We start from the raw sequence: 23,729 nt of genomic DNA, 5'->3' as shown, positions 1-23,729 counted from the left end.
TCTCTACTGTATCTCTCGAACAGCATGATCCCACGGACAGGAGGCTCTGACCGGCGTTGACAGTGGGGTGCACCGTGCGTGCATGCACAGTATTCTTGGAGCTTGCTGCCTTCTGCCAACTTGTTGCACTTTGCATTGCGAGCTTCGAGCAGCAAGCTTGGCATTCCGTTTACGCCGACATGGTCGGAAGCGGGCGTAAGGTGTGGCCCACGGCCGGCTGACTTTACCGCCTTGAACCTCAACGTGACAGGCAACTTCAGCTTTATCGTCAACTATGGAGTCTGGAGAGCCAACCACCGTCGGATGATTGCACGTACATGTACGTGCTCAAGACAAGCATGCATGTATCCTGTGGCCAATACATATCTCGATTCAATCCAGGAGCTCCCTTCCCTAGCTACAAATGCTGCGTCGAAGCAGCTAGCGTCAAATAGTTAGTGTGGTTAATGGTCGGAGCCGTCCGACCACTGCCTCGCCAGCTTCTCTCGAGCTTTGGTGCGAACGCCCGTGCTGGTGGGGAACTCCAAGTCGCTTGGAGCTCGAGAGAGCGGCGTCATCGGGTCGATCAAGATGGAGCGAGGCGGCACTGCTGTTGTTGACGCTGGGGCTGGCGGCTGAGAAGACGCGCGGGTGCTGCGACTCGACATGCTCGTGGTGTTGCCCCCAAAGCCAACGAGCCGCTTCATGTCGATACGGAACGACTCGGACGACAGCGTGCTTTGGTCACTCCCGGCCTCCGACCCAGTGACTTTGCTGCCACCTCCAGCGTTCGGGGGAAACAGCACCAGCTCGTGCTTCCTAAGCAGCTCCTTGAATTTATTCTCCCTCGCGCTCATAACGGTCTTGACCCAGCTCGGCACGCCAGGAACGCGCTGCATCCCCACATAGGCAATCGCAACGAAAAAGTGCTCCAGCAGCAGGATAAAGAGCAGACGCCACGCAATGTGCAGACACCCAAAGTTCGGCCCGAAGATGAAATCGTCCAGCGTCTTCCCTTGCTTCTCCAGTTGGTGTTCAATGTCCCTCACGCAGGTCTCGTCGAAGAACTCCAGCACCCCAGTCGAGATGCAGATCAACAGCACGTTGACGATCACAGCGATGTAGGCGTAAGTGGTGAGGATCCCCTTCCAAGCTCCAATACCATTAGCGCGCCGCGGGATCGGCCGCTTCAGCGTCTTGCACAGCCGATAGCCGTCCGTGCGGCCCTTGACGCTGTTGATCAGGAAGCACGCGAAGGGCATGAGCGGCCACAGCATGGAGAACATGACCGTGAAGCCGAACTGCACCGTCAGCACGTGGAAATCGTCGTACGGGTCGTACGTGTCCTGCTCGCTGTCAAACAGGATCTCGCGCGCCTTCTTGTTCAGCACTTCGATCTCACTCGGAGTATACTCGAGGTACCGCGAGCTCGACTTGTTGCCGAACTGCGACTCCTTGTGGTCTTCATAGTCCAGCGAGCCCAGGATCTTCATCGAGCCTGCCTCACGAACGCGCTTCTGAGCTCGCGCGTCAGCACGCGCCTGGGCCTTCTCCCGACGCTTACGCACTAGCATGGGAGCCACCAGCCTCAGCAAGATGTTCAACGACTGGGTGATCACGATGGGGGTGACAAACATCGCACTCAGATCCACGTGCCGGCGATCAAAAGTGAAGAACCCAACGCACTCGACGCAAGTGGCGTCCTTGTCGCCCACAGGACACACCGAACACGAGCCGTCTTCATTAACGTATGGACCAAAGCAGCAGTTGATCGCATCGCCGAAGAACATGTGATTGAACGTGTTCGTCAACGTGTTGCCGAGTCCAGGGATCACGAAGATGAACGCCAGCGAGAAGAACCACGTGTAGTAGTTGAGGAAGTCGAGCAAGAAGAGCTTACGGATCAGCGCCTTCTCGTACTGCTCCTCCGTGCGGTAGTTCTCCCAGTGCGTGAACAGCGCGCCCATCTTGGTCACCACCATGTTCCACTGGACAACATCAACAAAGAAGCCGAACACGCAGCCCTCCAGCAGAATAAGCAGCCACTGAGTCGAGAAGATGTAGCTCTCCTTGTACGTGGCCTTGAGGATCTCATAGATTGTCACCCAGCTCGCCACAAGCACCAGCATGATCAGCATCTGCCCAAGCATGAAGAGGAACACGCAGAAGTACTTGGGCAGCCGGCGCCATGCAGGATACACCACTTCCACCTCGCCCGTCAGCGCGTTCACGCGAGACTCGCCGTGGAACTGCTTATTGCGGTACTCAATCTGCTTTACGTGCAGCTTACCCGTCCAGTCGTACTGCATGCACGCGTTCTCGCGCTCCCACGACTTGAGGAACGCAAAGCCCCAGACCACCGACACACCCAAGCCCCAGAACGGCAGCAGACGCATGTATGCCGTCATGGAAATGACTCCACGCAATAGTTCCAGCAAGATCCCGATAGCCGCGAGCGGAATGAGCCACGTGTTGTAGTACTTGAGGAACGCGAAGTAGTACGCCACCTTCTCGCCAAAATTGTAGCGCAACGAGCGCAGCACCTTCTTGTCGTCCAGCTCGTGTAGCCTCCAGGACGTCACCCACCTATGAATGAGCGTGTTCGTCACGCTCTGGTTGTGCATGGGGAAGAGGTCATGGATCCACAAGTCCTTCTTGGACAACCTCGCCCGCTGCTCGATAATATAGTCCACGATCTCGATCCTCTCGGCCGGAGTAGTGGGGTCGTCTCGACGCTGAGCCACGTCCTGCTCCATATCCACCACGGCGCCGTGCTCCATCCACATGAGCGTTCGGAACTGCTTGACCAACGACATGACCACGGAGTCCGGCGCTCGAACCAGCAGGATCAGGTACCCGGAGTGCATCTCGCCTTTGGAGTCTCCCCCATCGATTATATCCACGAGCAAGCCTTGGCTGCAGAGCTTGTTGACGATGCGTCGGTGCTCGTCCTCGCTCTCATTGAGCACGGGGGAGCTGGCCATGCACAGCCGTCTAAAGCCCGATCTTTCGTGTGAGGCATCAGCGATACTGTCCATGCAGCCCCGTTTGGGCGTATTCACCGCCGAGGGCGACTCCACAGACGTCCCACAGCAACAGATGCAGCTGATCGTGCGTCGGATGCACCCCGGCAATTGCACTTGGCGGTTCACGATGACGGCGAAGTCGTAAACCGGCAGTTGTCCGCTCTGAATCTCGTCGGGCTTGAGGTACCGGAACTTGCCCTGCTCAGGCGTTGGCGACTCGGCAGATGACGAGTCATAGCGACGTTTGGCGCTAGGGTTTGCCTTAGGGTTCCTCTTGTTCGTGCGACGTCGTGGACCGCTGGCGTCGCTGTTCTTGCCGCCGGAGCTCGAGTCGCGCGCATCCGAGTCACCAGAAGAAGACGAAGAGGAGGAAGAGGACGAAGAGGAGGACGAAGAGCCAACGAGACACGCGCTCGAGTCCTCTCGCGCCTGCTGCGGACTCTTCTTGGGCGCTCGCCTCTTGTCGCTGCTGCTGACGCCCTCGGACTCGCGCTTCTTGGCTCTGGTCTTGGTTTTTGGACGCTTCTTGGCGTCGTCGTCGGTCATGGGGCGACGCGGCGACGCAGCGGCCTCGGACATGCTCGCCTTGTCCGGCTGCATGATCGATCCGATGCAGAAATGAGATCCGCGGCGGATTGAGTCCGTTGGTAGAAACCATCAATTGGATTTCAAGGGGAACCGGTTGATAGAGGTTTTGTGACACGTTACAGTTCATGTTCTGGATTGGTACGTACGGTACCGAATCGATTATGACGGGTAGTTAGTGATCCATTTGAGATTGGCTACATCTCATGATTACTACCCGAACGAAAGCCGTAGTTTTGATGCCATGGTCTCCGCTTTGAGCTGGAACACTCCATGGCAACGCTCGACGCATTACGACTGACGCGTGCACGCAACCTCCACATCTCTCACGCTTGGTATGCATTGGCGCCACGCAATAGGAGTCTACCGCTCACTGCCAACTCGAGGAAAACTCAGGAACGGTGGAAAAACCCATGGTCTTGGTGCCGTTGTTTGCCAGTGCAGCGGGCTGAGTCTACCGTTCACCGGAAACAGCCGAATACTCAGCTCGGAACTAGTCCAGCAACACCGTTGCCTGTACCGCTGGAAACAAGTGATCACAGTCTCGATTGAGATCCAACCAATGTTGACCGCAGCAAAGATCACTGAGATCACTCTTAAGATTGACGATCGACGTACAGACGGAATGTCGACTGCTGAGATTTCCAGAGCTGCTCTTTAGTGCCAACAACGAAGACAATGCTGGCTGAGAACCGGACTCGCACACTCTCACTGACTTGTTGAATAGTTGTCGAGAAATTCGAGCAACAAGTCTGAAAACTAAAACACCTCTGTAACAGGCACAACATTTCAACAACACCCCATACAACATGATGGGCAATGAATCAGATAGGAACACGCTGTTGCTTCTAATGAGGGAATCAATCGGGCGTTCCTGTCTAAAAGAACACTTCGTTAACTTCGTGGAGATTCTTGGCCGCGTCTTCACGTCCCATCCGGAACATCTCCATGGCCCAGTCGGCGTTGGTGGTCACCAGGACCCAGGTAGGAGAAATCCAGCGCCACTTCCAGATCTCAAACACCTTGTGGGGTGCGTCCGGGTGCACGATGGGGCCCTGGCTGGAGTTGCTCAGCCCTCCGTCGAAGTAGCGCTTCCCCCGGTACGGCGCCGTCAGCGACGTCGTGTAGAACGGCACGTGGGCCGAGCACAGCATGCAGTCCACCATCTCCTCGTTGCTCGTCCACGTCGTCATCAAGTGGTTGCGCAACGAGGGGATCTCCGTGACCGAGAAGTACAGCTTCTTGTCCACGAGTTGATACGCGTCCGACGGTAGGAACTTCACCATATTGCGCTTCACCATGGGGATCCACCTACAGACAACACACGTCAAACAAATTAACTCTCCCAGGTCATCAACCCTTTAGATACAATATAGCAACAGCTTTTGTCGTACTTGCCGAGCCCTGCGTACGAGCACTGCGCCGCGTCCTCGATGAGCGGGAGGTTCTTTTTGAAGAAGAACTCCTTGACGTCCATGCCCAGGGCCAGCACCAGCGCCGGGAAGCACCCGGCCGAGACCCCCGAGAAGATCACGTCTCGCAGGTCGTACTCCTCCTGTAGGACGGACGCCACGCCCAGGAAGTAGTTGTACATGCCCCCGCAGCCCCCGAAACCCAATTGCGCCACGTCGTGCAGCTCCGTGAGTCGGCGCTTCGTCTTGGCCGGCGCCCCCAGAGCACGCGGCACCATGGGCGCGCACGGCACTTGACGCACCGACTCGTCCGACGCATCGCCGCGCAGCGAGCAGCTCCAGAACCTGTTCATCCTTGCACGGAGGGGCTTGAGGGGCTCAGCTCTAGGTAGTCAAGCGGTACTGTAACCGCGCTCGACTGTGTTAGTAACGGGTCCTTTTTTAGTCTGCTTTTGTGTCTGAATCCGTTTTTTATTCCTCCACATTTTTATGATTTGGTACTTTTAAGTACCAAATCATAAAAATGTGGAATTGACAGTTGATGACATGGGAATTGACAATGTGAATTTCGGGTTCTGGGAGTTAGTCCATCTTCAGAAGGGACTCGAGCTCTGGGAGAGTTTGCGAGCCACACATCCGCGTGAAGCGAGGGGCAGCTTCTATCGAATCTATGGCTGTAATCGCGCCGGGCTCCGAAGGATCCGCTGGTCTGTGTCCAGTTGGCGGCTTCGGATAAGGCTTGGGCCAAGTTGGCATGAATTTGCGTATACTGTACCAGCGGCACCATTAACGTGATTCGATACAATGAAGTATCTAGTGTTGGCAACTTGGAAGCTCCTGGCCTTGGACCTGCTCTCGACCTCCAGAGACGGGAAGACCTGCTCCAAGTCTCGGAGGACGCAATTCAATTGAGTTTTGGGTTCTTGCGATGACGGGAGATTTAGGCTTTCAGCTTCAGAAGCGACTTGAGCTCCGGACGCTGATACTGTATCGGCATGCAGAGCAGAGCAACGTCTGCCGTGGCGAGCGTGAAGCTGTGGCTGCCACCATGTCAGGGTCCGTAGGATCCGCTAACTCTTTGCTGCTGTCCGGTTGGCGAGTATCGACTGCTGAGATTACTTCACGCTAATACTTGGCATAGTTGCGGGTAGATTCGCAGATCTAGTGGACACTCGCGTCTACAGACAGTATCATCAGCGTCTCGTTTACGCTGGGAGTTGTCCCGCCGTTGAGGGTGAAGGATGCGAGCAGCTTTGATGTGTGCAGTGAACGGGTCCATTCATCTCCAGCCAAGCGTGCACTTCCAGCTCCGATTACTATCCGCCCGCATGGCAAGACGAGACTACCAGCTAGATCAAAGCTGTGGTTAAATGAAGACCAGTACAACATGAGACGTCGAAGGAGGCGAGTTGCTGCCAAGTTGAGGCCTGCGCAGGTTGCTCAGTAGCGTGGACAAATAGAATCGGGCCCCGCTTGGTCGGGCTCTTCCACCGGAGACAGGAATAAATGATGGTGGCGCCACTCATTTAACTTCGCAGCAGTCGTGAAGAGTACAGTGGCGTCGCTGGGCATTCGCTGCCGCTGACGCACCCATGGAGGACGTGTATTCCATCCGCGTATGCCAGCGGCGACGCAGACCGACGTCACGTCAAGTGTCGTGAAGGCTCAGCCCCCGAAAAAAAGCGTTCGGTTCTGCTTCTGACTCTCACGCGAGCTGATGTGGGGAGGCGGCAGCATCGGCATTGGCAACAGACAACCAACCGCCCGCCCACAGCTCCGCTTGCTCCATCCAACTGCTGGAAACCACAAGCTTTGATCGAGTGGCGGTAACAGAGCCTTGCACCACTTCCAGCACGCTCAGGAGCGGCCAAGAGGAGTTGGCCATTGCTCGCCTAATGATCCATTCGCAGGTCTAAAGCCGGAATCGGTGATCTGTGCAGTGTGCACACTGTCCAGGACAGTCCGCTTCGACCTCAAGTACATGCACTTCAAGGTATCTTTCAGACCTCAACTCGACGACAATTCTGCGCCCGTCCCGCGTTGGCAGGCAGCACCCCAGTGTACAAACTGCTAACCACCAGCTCGCTGGCGTGCCGTGTGTCCTGCGCCGAAAGGCTATGTAGTATTTGCCTGCAGGCGAAAGGCCTGGCGCCTTCTTAGCGAAGCGCTGTTCGGCAGGGGCTGATACCCGGGCGGGCGGTTGTCTCGTCGCCTTGTGGGCAGTTAAGGATTAAGACCACGTTGAGTGTACTGGCCGACGCTGCGCGCTGGCCACATCATGTTGCTGGTCTCTCAGGGCCCGCCGAGCGGGCACCAAGCAACCGTCATGACAGTCGCCAGTGTAAAGTCATAGAAAACCGGCGCCCGCTCGCCACCAAGATGCGACGGTAAAAACTCTCTCGGTCCTCGTAGCTAACGCGTCTTCACTGAGCCGCCATCTTAGCCTCGAACTTTTGCAGTCGAGACGAAGTCCACCTCCTGCGTGGCAAACAATTCCAGTCGCGCTTCCAGCTTCCAGCTTTCAGCCACGTCTTCGTGGAAAACCCTGGGACGACCACGGCGTTGTGATATCGCAGGCAGGCAGAGCAAGCGCCAAGCGGGACTCAGTCGACCACTAGTGAGCGTTATGAAACGCGGGCGCCCGTACTCAAAGTGCGGTTTCTCTAGATATGATTTCCTCGATAAAATGTACGTACGTCGACAAACGCCACGGAGACGAACGGCCAAAGGGTAGTTTGCAGCAGCAGGAGCGCACTCTCGAATTTGCTTGGTCTCAAGCAACTACACTCGCCCCCAGTCCACCCCGCGACGACGTACCATCTACCTTCTTCTGTCACAAGATGAACGCCTACCTGTCTACCGGTGGAACCGTCGATGAGATCAAGTCGAAGGACGAGCTGAGCCACTCAACCGACATGGAAGTGGACTCCGACACGTCGTCGTCCTACACGGACGACGAAGGCTCCGAGTCGTCTCCAAGCGGCCAGAGCAACGCGAACGGCATGGGCACCGGCGTCTGGAGCAAGGAGGAGCACGCCAAGTTCCTCGAGGCGATCAAGATCTACACCAACGGGCCCTGGAAGCTCGTGGCCGCGTACGTCGGCACCCGCACGGTCCGACAAACCATGACGCACGCTCAAAAGTACCGGCAAAAGGCTGCGCGCCGACTGCGCGGCCTGCGCACCAAGCAGGCGCTCATGCGCATGCACTTCGGCCACCACGTGAGCGAGGAGTCCCTCATGCAAGAGCGTCTCCGCGCCTTGGGGGCCGCCCACAACAGCCACAACACCAATTACCACCTCACGTGCGAGCCCATTCGCTACGCGTTCCCGACCGTGGAGCTCCCCGTGAATAGCTGCCTGCCAGCTGCAGAGGTCAAGCATTTCGCTAGCGAGTCGGAGACGAACCCCTGGGTCTTTCCTCAGACGACGGAGGAGCCAGCGTGTCTGGACGCAGCGCTGCTCGACGTGGAAGATATCGACCTCGTCGATGACTTGACGGCCAGCCCGACGCTCGAGGAGTGCGCTACCGAGCTGCTCAAACTATTATTTTAAACGTGCACACGTAGAGCACACCTGCACTAACAACCCGCCCAGCAACTCAAGCAGCGCAGCCCTTGTATGGATTCGTCAACGTCAAGACACACTCAAATTGTTATTAGAATTTTACTTACAGAGGACGCTTAATAAAATGCTCCCTTGGTTTCATGACACCCTTTTCCAAGAGGACGCTGTTGTAGGTTGGTGTACTTCGAAGAGACATCTCACCGAAGCAGGCTTTTGCCCTTCGCCACAGACGCCATTAAATTGCTAGCCAGACAGATACATGTAGAAGCCACCTCGGACTTGAGCTTGAACCCCTCGCAAGGAAGACCGTCAGCGGAAACAGGTCAAAGCCCTGGGATCTCAGGTCAAGCGAGCATCTTACTCGAGCGCATCTCGCGATCGAAGTTGGCCATAAGAGGGGCATCGGGCCGACGTGTGCGCCCGCGTCCGACCTCCTTTAACAAGCAAACATGGCGCTAGTCCGGCCGCCAGGATGATGGAGCAACACGACGTCGTGGCTGCGGCTTCTATCAAGGCACACTAAAGCCGATCTGCTTTACAGTACACGAGCGAAATCGACACGTTGTGGTCGCCCCAGCCCCATGCTGACGGAGTACGACACGCCTTGCACCATAAGCAGCGTATCTGCAAGTCCACTTCAACATGCATCGTGTCGCCTCAAGATCCACCAGCTGGGCAATTCGCGCCGCTAGGTGTGTCACCGGATGAGCATGAACGCGCTCCTCCCGTTCGTGCCTTCGCCTATCGCGGATGCATCGCCCGCAGTGAAGCTAAGCGGAGCCCGCGTTTCGAATTCCTTCCCTGCTTTCACACAACATGTAAGCTGCTTAAAGCGTGCCGAGTTGAAGTGGGTGACGAACGCCGCAGCGACAGCGACAACAAAGGAGTGCCGCGCGTCCGCCGCGTTTGATGCTCGTGGTGTTGTCCTGTACATGTTGCAGCGCGCGCATTCAGCAAAGTTTCAACTTTCGCGCAGCGCACTGAAGACTATCCACCGAGACGTGAGCCTTCGGCGCGCTTCGGATAACAGGAGCTGATCTCGATGCGACGTTGAAGCTGTTTGAGCAATGCAATGCACGCTGTCAAGCGCTGCGGTCAAGGAAAACAGTTAACATTGGGAATAGCCGCATCGAGCCTCAGCTGAGCTTGTTGTCGGCTCTAATTTGCCCGATGCGACAGCTTTCCCGCAGTGCTGATAAAAAATAGAGACTACTGTACACGTGTACCAAAAAGACGCTGGTTGATATGTCACGCTTTCCAAAGATGAGCTCCTTTGCCACCACGTGCAATTATACATGCAGTTGCATTTTGAGACCCTGTCCTCTTCCTGCCGACCTTCAAATCGAGCACATGGCAGCGTGAGCTTGACACTGCAATTAATTGTTGCCGCCAGGTGTCCGAGCGCCGCCTGCGCCAGTAATCGCAGCCACAGCCACGGTCGCAAGAAGCGAGAAGCGAGAAGAAGGAGTTATGTGTTGACACCACTATGGTCTCGTCAAAAGTCAACTTCATCTTTGTGCAATGAGGTGATGTACAGGATCGACGTACACACCGGCTGGCGCTGCGCCAGTAATCCGCGGCAACTGGACTCGATCGGCTCGCGGTTCTCGTCCACAGGCGCGGAATTCCGTGGTGGCGGCGCCTTCAACTCGCGCACCACGAGACCAAAGTATACAGGATCGCGGTGGAAAGCCCCCCGTTTTCTCGCCGCTCAAGCATCTCCGGCGATGCTGGATTTTGAACAATAGTTTACGGCCGCGCCGCGACTCCGGTGCGTGCGTGTTCTCGGCGCGGATCGACGCGTACCCACTATGCGCGCTCGGTCTCCGCAGTCATACGCCCATCAAAGCGCTCCGATCCTCCAAGGCTCAGCTCGATGCTGAAGTGTCTCTGCCGACCAAGTCTCTCGTGACTTCATTCACGAATCTGCGGCAGCGAGTTCAGGCACTCACACGAACACGGAAACTTTCGAGCTGAACTAGACCCCCCCTACTACTACCCCACCAACCCACCCTCACAGCAACAGCAGTGGCTTCATTCCCCAACTTTCTCCGCCTCCACCACCATGAGCCTCCAGACCGCAACGCAGCCGCACTTCAGCGGCAGCAACAAACCCTCGGTCGGCGTCGGCATGTGGACCGAAGAGGAGCACGCGCGGTTCCTCGAGGGCGTCAAGCTCTTCGCGAGCGGCCCCTGGAAGCGCGTCGCCGCCTACGTCGGCACGCGCAACGTGCGCCAGACCATGACCCACGCGCAAAAGTACCGACTGAAGGCCGCGCGCAGGCTGCGTGAGGCGCAGCGCAAGCAGGCGGCGTCCCGCCACGGTCTGCACAATGCCCACCGCGGGTTGATCGGATCCACCGACGACGCGGCGCTGGCGCACCGGTCGCTGCAGAGCCCGTCGGCGGGCGGACTCGGACTCGGCTCCTACTCAAAGATGAAGCTGCCGTGCAGCTGCACCGAGAAGGACTGCCCCCACATGGACGACGCCAGCAAGATCTACATGTCCATCGCGGACGCCATCGAGATCCTCGACTCCAACACCAGCTCCAAGTTGTCGCCGATCTCCGTGTCGAGCTCCCCCGTGTCCCCGGACGACACCATCGGCAGCACGTGGCTGGGCGCGGGCGACTACGACCCGTTCGTCAAGATGCAGGCGTTCGGCAGCGATGACCTCGTCCCTCTCGACTCTACAGCCAGCGACTCGGACGAATACCCGACGCTCGAGGACTGCGCCAGCGAGCTGCTGGAACTGCTCTTCTGATCGCTGCTCTGATCTAATACCTACCGCCAGCGCGTGTAGCCGTAAGGAAGTGCACGCGCGAACGACCAACCAACCAACCCCCTATGTATTCAAGCTATACTACGACTGCGTGCTAGCTTCCTGTACCAATGAAATACAGCATCTACCAATGAGTTTTCAACCTCTGCAAAGTCTCTCTCTCTCTCTCTCTCTCTCTCATTCATTCATTGCCGCGCAGTGCCAACCAGCGCCAATGCGTGCGCGCTGCGCGTTCCTGCCCTCCTTCGAGGCAGATTGGGAGCATGTTCGCGGGCGTAATCTGCTTATCCACTTGCTTGAAGCGCCGGTCGGCCGTGATCTCGCGTTGACTCAGGCATCAGTCAACTTGACTGATGCCATTTGCCATGCGAAATTGCATCATTTCGAGGCCTGGGATCACGCCCCGAGCCTTGTCTACGGTGCTCCGCAGCGCAAGCATTCCAGTGCGGACATTGCGCTGCTCAGACGTCCACAACAGCAGGCGCGCAGAGGCTGGCAACAAAGTTGAAGCGAAGTCGTGCGAGCCAAGATGGCGTGAAGCACACCTTCTCCGAGCCCTGGGGAGAGCCGGGCTCCTGGGCTCTTGGGTGAACCCAAAAAGTCGCGAGCTCGGCTCTTGAGTTTAATAGGTTAAGTGAAAGGAGCCCTCCAGAACTGTGAGCCTTCTTCGTTAAGGGCTCCCCCTCACCTGTGTTAAATATCTCGCTGATGATTGGCCGTCATTGAAGTATCTCCAGGTTCTAACCTGAAAAGGCATAGGAAAGAGGGCTTCTCCTTGAGGGGAAGGAAGGACTATCGGCGACGCTGGGGTGGCCTCGGAGCGGCTGTACACATATGAGCGGCGCGAGATCTTCTAGTGTGGCGATCTTTGAGCTCGATCTTCTGGCGTGGCGCATCGATCACGCGAAGTTGCTCGCCTTAAGTCTAGGTAAAATTGGCCAATCAGATATTACTATGAAGAGCCCGTCATAGATTTGAAGCTAAATTTGGGGAGCCCTGGAGGGGAGCCAATGGGGAGCCCGAACCAGGGCTCCTTGATCTCGTACTTACCATGAGGGAGCCCATTTTGTGCGACTTTTGGCTCTCGTTTTAGGGGGAGCCCACTTTTGAAGTAGACGGGCTCGGGCTCGTAGAAGGTGTGGCGTGAAGCATTGGTGTCGGCCAACATGTAAATCTACATGTACATGTATTTTGCAGCCGTGTTCATCCGCCGCTCGAGGTGACGCATTGCGTGTTCGACGCGCGCGCGCCGCAGAGTCCACGTCCACTTCAACGTAGAGTACATGTACGAGTGCACGCACTGCACTGCAACGACCAGACCTGCTTGCCTGCCTGTGCAAATCTCGCCCGAGCTGACTCAACACCTCGTCAGTGCAATTGGTGCCGCGCTCCGGCTCATGTCATTTGCTCTCGTTGAAGCAAACCGCCTTCCAACCGTATCCTCTTTCACTTGTACTGTTCATCCCTACTAGGGAGTCCCTAGTCCTGCCCTTTGAGGCGTACACTACATGATCTCGTGCTGCAGCTCAACTCCACCCCAGACCCAGACAGGCTTTGGCCACCGCCGTTGCAGACGCACTCGATCAAAACGCCTCGGGGTTTTACGCGTTGTGTTACTCGCGCAGCTCAATCAAGTTGCGCGATTATCGGAGACCACCGACACCTGATGTATTAGGTACATGTAGGCACTTTGAGTTCACGTGAATTCAGACGAGCGGCACTTCGGTTTTGCCGTCTCTTCGCGACTGGGATCGAGCGACTACCGACACTGTACTATGGGGAAGCTGGCCAAGGCGTTCGGGCTCGGCAAGAAAGGCAAGATCGGCCTCACGGTCGCCAAGCCGGTGTACATCGCCGGCGAGCTGGTGGTCTGCACCATCTACGCCGACATCCTCGAGCCAATCGAGTGCGATGGTAAGAACTTCTTACTAAGAAGTGCAGCTCGCTTGAGTTTACCTATGCTCATTAAGATACGTCTGTGTGGATGCAGCGCTGGTGCTCAAGGTGACCGGGAAGGAGAAGGTGGAGTTCTCGCACGTTCACACGGAATTCCGAGACGGGGAGTCCGTGGAGCAGCGAGACCACGTCGAGCGTGACAAGGACTTCTTTAAGCAGAAGATTGTGATCTTCGCTACTGAGGCCTTGAGATCCGAGGCGAAGAAGCCCCCGACGTCCAGCGTGGCCTTGAACTTGTACTTGATCTTGGCCGTCAGCCCCTGCATGTCTCCCTCGGAGTAGTCGCTGATCTTGAACGCGCCCGGCAGATCGGCCGGAAGCTGGTACTCGAACGGATACATGTAGCGTCCGGGGGCGTAGCTCTGCGACCTCGTGGTCCACGAACGCAACTTCAAGGCGCTGGTAGCAAGCGAGGACTCGACCACGCAGGACGTCAAGTTCCTCTGCTGCTTTAGCCGCGGCACGTGCCAGCTCGCTGTGGCCATGGACAAAAGCGTCTACTTCCCAGGGGAGACAGCGCAGATCCTGTGCAACATCAACAACGGGTCGAGCGTGGAGATCACAGCCATGCGCTGTAAATTGTACCAAGACATCACGGTGCAGCTCTCGAACGGAGCAGGATCGTACCGCACGCTCACCAAGCTTATGTGCGAGAACGCTTTCCCGGGGGTGCCGCCCGGCACGACGTTGGACCAGCCACAGCCGCTCACACTCGTTCCGGAACACAGCGGCTTCCTTCAGCGTCAACCAAAGGAGAGCTGATAGCCTGCGCGTACCGCATCGACGTCGAGTGTGATATCCCGTGGTGCCCCGACGTCTGCCTGCACTTGCCAGTCAGCATTATCGCAGCAGAAGTACCCTTCCAAGCCGTTGGCTGGGTCCCAGAGTCCACGGAGGGCTTCCAGCAGGTTTAACACGAAGCCTATGAGCGGATTTGATTCAAAACCGCTGTTCGTTTCTTTAGTACACATGCGCGAGAAGCCAGCAAGCTACAACGATGACTTGAAAAGCGGGCGGAGATATTGGTCGTATCCCTCCGGAACCTCCGAGGCGTTGAGAGGTTCGCGTTTGGTTTGGTCCACGAGAGCGCGATAGATGTCTCCGTCGTATCGGCCGATAGCCGAGTTGAGCTCGAAGTCGCTGAAATCCCAGGAATCCGTGAGGCGGACAGCGTTGCGACGCACTGGAGGCAGCAGCTTTTCTAGCTGATGAGCCATATCCCCCTGAGCACTAGACATGTAGTCATGCTGGCGGAAGTCTCCCAACCCCTTCACAAGGAGTACGCTCCGAAGAGCTGGCAAAGCTGCGCCACTGCAGCCTTGGTCTTGCCTGAAGGTAACGAGTACACTCCTGAAATGAAGGACTTGAGCAGCATCAATTCCGCGTGATGCGTCGAGGCGGCGGTCATGAGCAGCATACATGCGTTTTGACCATTGTTTGACTCCATAGCGTCTGCAAGTCGCTGGATGGAGCGCGCGGCGCGCACCTCAAACGCGTCTGTGAGAACGTGGAAACTGCCAAAGTCTGCTGCGTGATGGACGTTGCAGCGGAGTCGATGGTTGACGTACAGATCGGTGTAGCGCAAGAAGCTCGTTGGAGTCTCTTCATCGCTAGCTTCGTTCGAGTCGCTGGAGCGCTTCTCTCGGGCAAAAGCCTTCAGCAGATAACGTGCGTGCTGCTGAACCAGCACGTCGAAAGTGCCTTCAAACGTGCAAGGCCCCACGTTTTCAGCGAAGAGATGCGGCAAATTGCTCGCCTGCAGAAAACCGCTCCCTCCGCACAAACGACGGCACTGCTCGATCCCATCGTTCACTCGGTCTGCCAGCAGCGCCTTCAATCCAGACGACACTGCATGTACTTCAGCTACTTGCAAGTCGAAAGAGTCGTGCCCCCTTTTCACCAACTTCAGAGTATCATCGTGCAACGCCGTCATCGCTCGTTCAGCAAAATTGGCCGCGTAGGCCAATGCAATCAACGGCAGCAATGCGTGCTGCAGGTTCTGGTAGTCCAGCACTTGAACCTCCTTCGGCAACATCTCCAAGCCCCGACCAACTATTGTCTTGCTCCTCCCTTGAATGCGTGCGGCGCTAAATCGAGTCGTGATGGTCGTCGCCGCTCCGAGCAGGAAACTCAACTTTAGGATCAGATACGCCCTCACCTGCGTCATGGTCAAGTACACGAGCTTGGAGCTTTTGGGCTTGACGAAAGTCCCATCGGGCAGCACCTTCGTGTACCTCATGAGCATATTCCGTCTCGGAACTCTCACGTTGCGGAAGACCGCGTAGCCGTTATCCAGCGAGTTGAAGCCCACTTTCGGTCCAATGTCGCCCAGTTCGACCCCCGGTAGCGGCGTGTGATCCTTCAGCGACCTCAGCGGCACAATGAACGCTTGAACCCCCTTCTTCTCCCCACCAACCTCCAGCATCGCGTGCACAATTGCATGCGTCGCCGTCTTTCCCAGCCCCCCTGGCCACCACTTCCGACTGGTCAACGTCGGGGAGTTGATCACAAATTCCTGACTCTCTTTGTCGTACACCGCCGTCGTCTCAATGCCTTGCACATTGGACCCGTGGCCCAATTCCGTCTGCGCGTAGGCCCCAATGATGCGGAAGCTCCTCGCAAGCGGCAGCCACTTGGCCTGCTGCTCGTTGACGGCCTGGTTCTCGAGCGTCGGGACGAACATGGCTCGATGCACTTCCAGCGGCAGACGCTCGCCCAACGCAACATACAATTCCTGCTGGTCGTACGGGTCTTCGACGTTGTAGTCTTGCACTAGTTTAATGTAGTGGTAGGCCTTCTCCAAGCCCGCAGCGCAGCGTTGTGTGTGGTTCTAGTAGATGAAGTCTCCACGTGACAGTACCGGGTGGCGGCGGACCAATTTCACCATTAATTTGCGACGGCGGTTGGCCTCGCGACCTCCTCGCAATGCATCGGCCAATAGTTCCACGTCCACATCGCTGAATTGACGCTCGCGGCGTAGTAGCAGTGGTGCCGGGTCGTGCAGCGGAAGTGAGGACACTGGCGCCATGCGTGTCAACTTGAGTTTGAAAATTGGTGGACGAGATGGTGATGCGCAATTTTTGAGTCTCATACAAACGTTGAGATTAACGTTAAATTGGACTATACCTATTTTGACAGGACTATTTAATAGTCCCATCAAAACGGTGGTCCAACCGGGAACGTCAAGTGGATCTCTTCACGCCGAGGCTCTCTGCTGTCAATGCCACCGGCCGAAGCAATGCACTTGCCTGTCAATTGGACGCAAACGGACCAGGAAATCATCGAAACGCTGCTGTTCGACCAGCCGCTGGGCAGCTACAAGTACGCGCAAACTGCAAGGACTAAAATTTGATGTGTACGCTTGACTAACGACTTCATGTTGGCAGGAGCGACGAGTCCAATGCCCAGCAGCTTATGCGCTATCGGTCTCTGATTGCGAGGCAAATTGCAAATGATACGCGCAAGTCCAAGCACCGCGCGGTGCAGCGCCGCTTCATGCAGCGCAAGAAGGACCAGGTCAGTCGTGTCAAGGAGGAAGTCCAGCGACTGCAGCAGGAGCGCGACCTGCTGCAGATTTCAAGAGAGAAGCAGCAGCTACAAGCGGAACACGACGCGTTGAAGGCAAATCTGAATAATTGCGCGCCGTTGCCTTACCCGAGCCAAGCGCAGATTGAGCTCTTGCTAGCCGGCCACCAGAAGTTGATCCGAGAGCACTACATCCCATTAACTGCAGAAGATTGGAACGAACTGCTGAGGAAGAACCTGCAGGAGTTCCAGGCCACGAGCTGCGAGACGGACTATGAGAGCACTGGCGCCGTTGTCATGGGCTGGAGTGACCGACGGAAGATCGACTTGGAGCAAGGATCGACGCGGTTCGTCATGTCCAAGCGGTTCGATCACTTAAACGCGGAGGCGTTCTACACGACGACGTTCGACAAGTTGTGCCAACCAGAGACGCACCCGAGGCTCTTCCATCCTGTTGTGACGATCCAGATGCAGCAACTGCAGCGGGTCGACGATGACGGCGTTGTTCTCCATCGCTGCATGTTCAACCCGCAGACTGGAGCGGTGGTGCACACGGTTGAGAGCATGATGCGCGTCCAGCACGGACGCAACCATGTCATTTTCTTGCGTACGCTGGAGCACAACGCCGCTTACGGCTGCCTGCCCAAGTCGCACCACTGGCTGCAGCTGTTCACCGCGCTGGTGTTCACGCCATCGCCTTCCAGCAGGTTCGCGGCAAGCGGAGACGGTAGAGACCCCGGATGCATCTTCCGCTACGCCGGCTGCCTGCGCTCGCGCCGGCAGATGTCAAGTACTGGCTCATGGAGATGCTGTACGTGATCCTCCGCTTCGAGAGCGTCATGGTTGCGCCAGTCTTCGCCCTGCGGTCGGCCTGAACTGGCCCATATCTATATTCAATGAGATATATACACTATTGAACTCTGTGCTCTACGCTTTGGGCGCGTACGTTCCGACCCATGCTTGTCAAACGCATGGTCAAGCTGCAGCGTATCAGAAGTGCCGTGACCTCTTTCGTGTGGTCCACAGTGAACAATTGACAAGGAGCTGGCTCCATTTCCAGTTCTCCGCGACTCTGCCGAAGGGTGTATCCATCCGGAACTGGGGACTCTCCAGCCTGGAGTCCAGGACTTTAGAGGCGCCCCAAGACATCAGCGCCGTTGTCCCGCCGTTCGCGTTGCAACGAGGCACTGTTCAAAATGGAGTCGACGTCTGCAGTGGCCTTCCCGGACTTGCCCGTGAGCTGGACGCCCACCGACCAACGCATCATGGAGCACTTGCTGCTGGACCAGCAGACAGACCGCGACGCAGCCGCTCAGGGAGGCGCCACCAACTCGCCGCGCACTGTGGAGCTCAGCAGGACGGAGGTCAAGCCGCCTGCAGCATCAACAATGAAGGCCAAAGCCAAACCAGCACCCACCAGCGAGGAGGCCAAGCTGGCGGAAGAGGACAGACGCGCGCGCCACCGAGCGGTGCAGAGGCGCTTCATCCAGCGCAAGAAGGCGGAGATGCAGCGCACCAAGGAGCTGGCGCAGACGCTGGAGCAGAAGTACCGCTACCTCGAAATTTCGGCGGAAGAGAGGGACCTCAAGGCCGAGAACCAGGAGTTACAGGAGCGCGTGGACGCTGCCGCAGCCTCCGTGCCCCGAGTGCCTCACGTGGACCCAGTGCAGCTTCTTATGCAGGTACTGCACATGCAGCAGTTGAGATGCTAACGTGGTTGATTAATGCGGTGACTGATCATATCTTCTCTTCTTTTGACCCTGCCTTTGACAGAATCAGATGGAGCTGGTGCGAGAATTCTACGAGCCGCTGACGCCTCAGGTGCTGGCGAGCGTCCAGCACAATGCGCAGCATGAGTACGAGCTATCGAAACGAGATGATACGTTCCTGACCTCGGGGGCGTCCGTCATGGGCTGGAGCGACTTCCGCAAAGTGGAGGAATCGTCGGTCAAGTTTGTGCTGTCGAAAGGGTTCCCGAACGCCCGGGCGCTGCATCTTATGAACTTCACGTGGGACACGCTGTCGACGCCGTCAACGTACGGCCGGTTCTTCAATCCTGCGTTTCCAGTCAAGGTTGGTACCTTCTTGCTGTTATTTCGTTGTCTTCTGGGAGTCAACTAACACACTATCCTTCGTGTCTAACAGATGCAAGTCCTGCAAGTGATCAACCGCGATACGCTAGTGATCCACCGAGTGCTGTTCAATCCGCACACGCAGAGCTCGTCGAACTCTTTGGAGCTGCTGTGGCGCGTCAGACTTGGCGATGAATACGTGATCTTTGACTCGGCACTTCAGCACAACGCCGTCCAGCAATGTCTCGGCGCTTCGTACAAGTGGACGCAAATGACGACGTCGCTCGGGTTTGCGCCTTTGGATGCCAGTCGAGACAGCGGCTGCCTGCTCCGCCACGGAGGATGGATACGCACGTCCACCACTAATGCAAAGTACTGGTTCATGGAAATGTTCTTCATGGCGTTGCGGTATGAGAGCACCATGGTGGCGCCAGTGTTCGCGCTGCCTTCAGAGGATAAGTCCCAAGCAACCGTTGTATGACGTTCTCCACAACCTCAAACTGGCGATCCGGATCGAACGGACAGGCCAGTAGAATCAATGTGAACCTGTTGTAAGAATGAATTTGTACATTGCTATCGCCTTTGGCTACAAATCGTTTGCCATGTTTTGCTATCAAATGGAAGTCGCGTTACTTTTCAGTGTTGCGTGTGATCGACGCAACCCAGAGCCAATGTTTGAAAAGTGATACTACTACCATAAGCGAACTCAAGCAATTTCAAATGATCTTGTCACTATTGAGATTCGATCGCCCAATGTGCATTATCCAACCTCCGCCGGCTGGCATTTCTGCTCTCACCGACGGTGAGTCACCGTGCACGACGATAAGTGAGTTGCTGAACGGCATCATTGAGCGGGCGATGAAGATAATTAGCCAAGGGGTGTCGTTTCCGGAGAAGAAGTCATGCCGGTCACAGTTGAAAACCCGCCTCATATTTAAAAAAAGACGCAGAACACGAACTGCAGCCTACAACGCGGACTTGATGAGCGGGCGGAGGTACTTGTCGTATCCTTCCGGTACCTGGGAGGCATTCAGCGGCTCACGTTCGGCGTGCTCGACCAACGCACGGTAGATGTCTCCGTCGAATCGTCCAAGCGTCGAGTTGAGCTCAAAGTCGCTGAAGTCCCAACCATCCGTCAGACGCACGACGTTGCGGCGTACAAGCGGCAAGAGGCTCGCAAGCTGCTGGTGCGCCAGGTCGGCCTGTGAACTGGAGATGTAGTCGTCGTGGCGAAAGTCTCCGAGTCCGTTGACCAGCAGCCAAACGCCAAAGAGCTGGCACAATTGAGTCACCGCAGCCTTGGTCGACCCCACAGGCAGCAAGCTCACGCCCGAGATGAACAACTTGAGCAGCAGCAGCTCCGTGTGGTGCGTGGATGCAGCCGTCATCAGCATCATGCAGGCGTTGGCGTTGTTCCCCGACGCCTTCATCGCATGAGCGAGCTTCCGCACAGATCGAGCAGCACGGACCTCAAACGCTTCAATAAGCACCTTGAAGCTGCCAAACTCTGCTGCGTTACTGGCACTGCAGCGCAGCTTGGGGTCCGAGTAGAAGTCGCTGCGGCTCAAAAAGGCTGTGGGGCCTTCAGCATTGGAGGGTTTCCAGCTCCCAAGCTCCTTCAACAGGTAGCGCGCGTGCTGCTGCACCAAGACATCGGCCGTTCCTTCATAGGTGCAGGATCCGACAGTCTCAGCGAAGATGTGGGCGAGGTTGCTGGACTGCAGGAAGCCGTGACCACCGCAGAGACGACGGCAGTGCTCGATGCCGTCGTTCACGCGGTCTGCTAGCCACCCCTTCAACCCGGACGAGATGGCGTGCAGTTCGGACGACTGGGCCGCGAAATCGGCCTTGCCGCTTGTCACCATGGCCAGCACCTTGTCGTGCATGTCGACCATTGACCGCCCAGCGAAGTTAGCGGCGTACGACAGCGCCACCAAAGGCAACAGCGCGTGCTGCTGGTTCTGGTAGTCCAGAACGGGGTTCTCCCTCGTCAGTTCGAGCTCCTTCCCGTTCGCCTTACGACCCTGCACACGAACTGCACTGAAGCGCGTCGTGATGGTCGTAGCAGCGCCCAGAGCTAACCCCAGCTTCAGGATCAAGTACGCGCGGATCTGCGTCATGGTTAAGTACACCAGCTTGGAGCTCGGTGGCTTGATGAACGTCCCGTTGGGCAGCACCTTGGCGTAGCGCATGAGCATGTTGCGCCGAGGAACGCGCACGTTGTGGAAGACTGCGTAGCCGTTGTCGAGTGAGTTGAAGCCCACCTTCGGGCCGATGTCCCCCACCTCCACGCCTCGTAGAGGCTTGTGGTCTTTCAACGACCGGAGCGGCACGATGAAGGCTTGCACGCCCTTGTGCTCGCCATCGATCCGCAGCTGAGCGTGCACAACCGCGTGCGTGGCCGTCTTACCGAGTCCACCGGGCCACCACTTGCGACTCGTTAGAGTGGGCGAGTTGATGATAAACTCTTGCGCATTCTTGTCGTACGCTGCAGTCGTCTCTAGACCCTGAACGTTCGATCCGTGACCAAGCTCCGTCTGAGCGTACGCGCCGAGGATCCGGTACGAGTTGGCGAGTGGCAACCAATGAGCCTGCTGCTCGTCGTCCGCTTGGTTCTCCAGCGTTGGGATGAACATGGAGCGGTGCACCTGGATCGGCAGCTTCTCTCCGATGGCGTCGTACATGATCTGCTGGTCGTCGCTGTCGACCTTGCTGCTCTGGATGAGCTTGACGTAGTGGAAGGTCTTCTCCAGAGCGGTGTTGTACCGTTGCGAGTGGTTCTGGAAGGCGGCATCGCGCTTGGAGAGCTCCACGTGCTGCGAGATGGCAGCTTCGGCGTTCTTGCGGCGGACGTTGGCAGCGTGGCCACCGCGCAGGGTGTTGGTCAGCAACTCAACGTCGATTTCTTGACTCGACTCCCGCTCGCGCTGCAGCAGCAGAGGCGCCAGATCCTTCAGCTCCATGGCCATGGTACTTCGTAAGTTGGAATTGATGGAGGGGGTTAGCGGGTAAGTTGTGCAATGCAGCGAGCGGCTCGACGCTGAGCAGGGCGGAGCGACTTTGACGTGTTTACTTGTCATTGATACTTCAAGTTGAAGCGGGAGGCTCGCGCGCTTGTCAAGCATTGCCATTGCGCCGTTTTGAGATTGTCATTGCTGTTTATGCTTTCACTTCAGCTTACACGCTGGCGATGGACTCCACCTCGATCATGGAGGTGGATTGTTTCCTGCCTCGCACATTGCGAATCATCCACGGCATGTCTGGGCCGCCTCGATTTTCTCTTCGCTGAGTTCCGTGAGCAAATTCTGCAATTTGCTTGTCAATTTCTTTGCTCAGCAATTGCGATCGCCATTTCGAGTTCTTGCATCAAAACCACTTCAACACGCCACCTGCAAAAACGCTGCCCCGAATCGGGGCCCCAGATATTCAAGAAAACTCTCAAAGATTTGACCCCCACTTCAGAACAAACAAAAGATCACAGCAGGTTACTGACAGTCGTTTAGCTGTTCTAGCTACTTCCACGGCACTCGATCCCCACCCAGCCCCAGCTCCCCTTCAAGCTACCACGCGTCCAGCCGAGAAGAAAGCAGGAGGGTGGTATCGGCCGCTACCCCGTCAGAGTCCGCAGCATACTAAACTGCTTCCTCTCTCTAGATCACACCGGCCTCGTTCTTGAGCTTGTCCACGAGCTCGTCGACGCTGGCCACCTTGATGCCGGCCTTGCGGGCGGCGGGGTCCTTGACCTCGACCACGTCGATGCGCGGCGCCAGGTCCACGCCGAAGCTGTCGGCCGCGAGCGTCTCGATTTTCTTCTTCTTGGCCTTCATGATGTTGGGCAGCGTGGCGTAGCGCGGCTCGTTCAGGCGCAGGTCGGCCGTCACCACGGCGGGCAGGCCGAGCTTGAGCGTCTCGACGCCGGCGTCCGTCTCGCGCGTGACGCTCACGGCGTCGCCCTCGACGGCCACGTCCGAGGCGAAGGTGCCCTGGCTCCAGTCCAGCAGGCCGGCCAGCATGGGGCCCGTCTGCGCGGCGTCGGCGTCGATGCTCTGCTTGCCGCAGATGACGAGCTGCGGCTCCTCCTTGGCCACGACCTCCTTGAGCAGCTTGGCCACGGCCAGCGGCTGCAGCTCCTGGTCCGTGCGCATGTCCGTGGTGATGTGGATGCCGCGGTCCGCGCCCATGGCCAGCGCCGTGCGCAGCGTCTCCTGGCTCTGCTTGGGGCCGATGGACACGGCCACGACCTCGGTGGCCAGCTTCTTCTCCTTGAGGCGGATGGCCTCCTCCACGGCGATCTCGCAGAAGGGGTTCATGCTCATCTTGACGTTCTTGAGGTCCACGCCCTTGGGCTCCACGCGGATCTTGACGGCGTAGTCCACCACGCGCTTCACGGGCACCAGCACCTTCATGGCTCTAGCTTAGGCTATCTATCGATCAATCTTCTGGGGAGGATATCCGGCAATGTGCGGTCCGGGCACGTGCTTTTGCCTGTTTGAAGAGGGGAGCCGCGCGCCGATTGGCGGAAAAAAGGCTGCTTGGATCCCGTCGGGTCGGACAAAGCGGTGACGACGGGCGGCTTCACCCATCACTGATACTCGAGTGACGCACGCTACTCTCGGCAAACGCCTAGACTAGGAAGTGGACATCTGATGTGGAGGACACCAGTTGTGAAAGTTTCGAAGCGGCGCATCACCCCCGAAAGCCGGTGGTGGAGAGGACCAAAGTCGAGCCATTCCGCAATTCGAGCCGAGCCGAGCAGAGCAAAGCGACGCCCCCGGGTCCTCGCCGCCGTCCTCCTCCGTCCACTCCCCCGCACAGCACAGCACAGC

The 23,729-nt window shown here is 57.3% G+C and overlaps 10 protein-coding genes across 10 annotated transcripts; 5 read left to right on the top strand and 5 right to left on the bottom strand.

The window, feature by feature from the left end:
- Positions 1–443: 443 nt before the first annotated feature.
- On the bottom strand, positions 444–1,961 carry PHYSODRAFT_495733 (hypothetical protein; the record flags this gene model as incomplete). Its single annotated transcript, XM_009524108.1, has 1 exon — positions 444–1,961. The coding sequence occupies one exon, from the start codon at positions 1,959–1,961 to the stop codon at positions 444–446; it is 1,518 nt and encodes a 505-aa protein (XP_009522403.1).
- A 261-nt stretch (positions 1,962–2,222) lies between these two features.
- Positions 2,223–3,551, bottom strand: PHYSODRAFT_489718 (hypothetical protein; the record flags this gene model as incomplete). The annotated part of the gene is made up of 2 exons (XM_009524107.1): positions 2,223–3,009; positions 3,199–3,551. Coding segments are annotated over 2 exons (1,140 nt in total), but the record flags the coding sequence as incomplete, so codon positions are not given.
- A 917-nt stretch (positions 3,552–4,468) lies between these two features.
- PHYSODRAFT_495607 (hypothetical protein) lies at positions 4,469–5,355 on the bottom strand (the record flags this gene model as incomplete). The annotated part of the gene is made up of 2 exons (XM_009524106.1): positions 4,469–4,901; positions 4,985–5,355. 2 exons carry the CDS (start codon positions 5,353–5,355, stop codon positions 4,469–4,471), a joined length of 804 nt encoding a protein of 267 aa, XP_009522401.1.
- Positions 5,356–8,019: 2,664 nt separating this feature from the next.
- Positions 8,020–8,172, top strand: PHYSODRAFT_379053 (hypothetical protein; the record flags this gene model as incomplete). Its single annotated transcript, XM_009524105.1, has 1 exon — positions 8,020–8,172. A coding segment is annotated over one exon (153 nt), but the record flags the coding sequence as incomplete, so codon positions are not given.
- Positions 8,173–9,278: 1,106 nt separating this feature from the next.
- PHYSODRAFT_298132 (hypothetical protein) lies at positions 9,279–9,605 on the top strand (the record flags this gene model as incomplete). The annotated part of the gene is made up of 1 exon (XM_009524104.1): positions 9,279–9,605. The coding sequence occupies one exon, from the start codon at positions 9,279–9,281 to the stop codon at positions 9,603–9,605; it is 327 nt and encodes a 108-aa protein (XP_009522399.1).
- Positions 9,606–10,882: 1,277 nt separating this feature from the next.
- Positions 10,883–11,487, top strand: PHYSODRAFT_285316 (hypothetical protein). The gene has a single exon (XM_009524103.1). It carries the CDS (start codon positions 11,006–11,008, stop codon positions 11,330–11,332), a length of 327 nt encoding a protein of 108 aa, XP_009522398.1. The 5' UTR covers positions 10,883–11,005; the 3' UTR covers positions 11,333–11,487.
- A 1,638-nt stretch (positions 11,488–13,125) lies between these two features.
- Positions 13,126–14,220, top strand: PHYSODRAFT_312731 (hypothetical protein; the record flags this gene model as incomplete). Its single annotated transcript, XM_009524102.1, has 4 exons — positions 13,126–13,264; positions 13,341–13,471; positions 13,667–13,975; positions 14,035–14,220. 4 exons carry the CDS (start codon positions 13,126–13,128, stop codon positions 14,218–14,220), a joined length of 765 nt encoding a protein of 254 aa, XP_009522397.1.
- A 75-nt stretch (positions 14,221–14,295) lies between these two features.
- PHYSODRAFT_327876 (hypothetical protein) lies at positions 14,296–16,334 on the bottom strand (the record flags this gene model as incomplete). The annotated part of the gene is made up of 3 exons (XM_009524101.1): positions 14,296–14,536; positions 14,590–16,103; positions 16,167–16,334. 3 exons carry the CDS (start codon positions 16,332–16,334, stop codon positions 14,296–14,298), a joined length of 1,923 nt encoding a protein of 640 aa, XP_009522396.1.
- Positions 16,335–16,544: 210 nt separating this feature from the next.
- On the top strand, positions 16,545–17,706 carry PHYSODRAFT_327875 (hypothetical protein; the record flags this gene model as incomplete). Its single annotated transcript, XM_009524100.1, has 3 exons — positions 16,545–16,627; positions 16,693–17,558; positions 17,615–17,706. The coding sequence occupies 3 exons, from the start codon at positions 16,545–16,547 to the stop codon at positions 17,704–17,706; spliced, it is 1,041 nt and encodes a 346-aa protein (XP_009522395.1).
- Positions 17,707–18,303: 597 nt separating this feature from the next.
- PHYSODRAFT_354226 (hypothetical protein) lies at positions 18,304–23,343 on the bottom strand. Its single transcript, XM_009524099.1, has one exon. It carries the CDS (start codon positions 22,032–22,034, stop codon positions 19,869–19,871), a length of 2,166 nt encoding a protein of 721 aa, XP_009522394.1. The 5' UTR covers positions 22,035–23,343; the 3' UTR covers positions 18,304–19,868.
- Between the last annotated feature and the right edge of the window lie 386 nt (positions 23,344–23,729).

This window comes from Phytophthora sojae (genome assembly GCF_000149755.1).
Source record: "Phytophthora sojae unplaced genomic scaffold PHYSOscaffold_3, whole genome shotgun sequence".
NCBI classification, from domain to species: Eukaryota; Oomycota; class Peronosporomycetes; order Peronosporales; family Peronosporaceae; genus Phytophthora; species Phytophthora sojae.
This window is presented reverse-complemented; position numbering and strand designations above follow the sequence as displayed.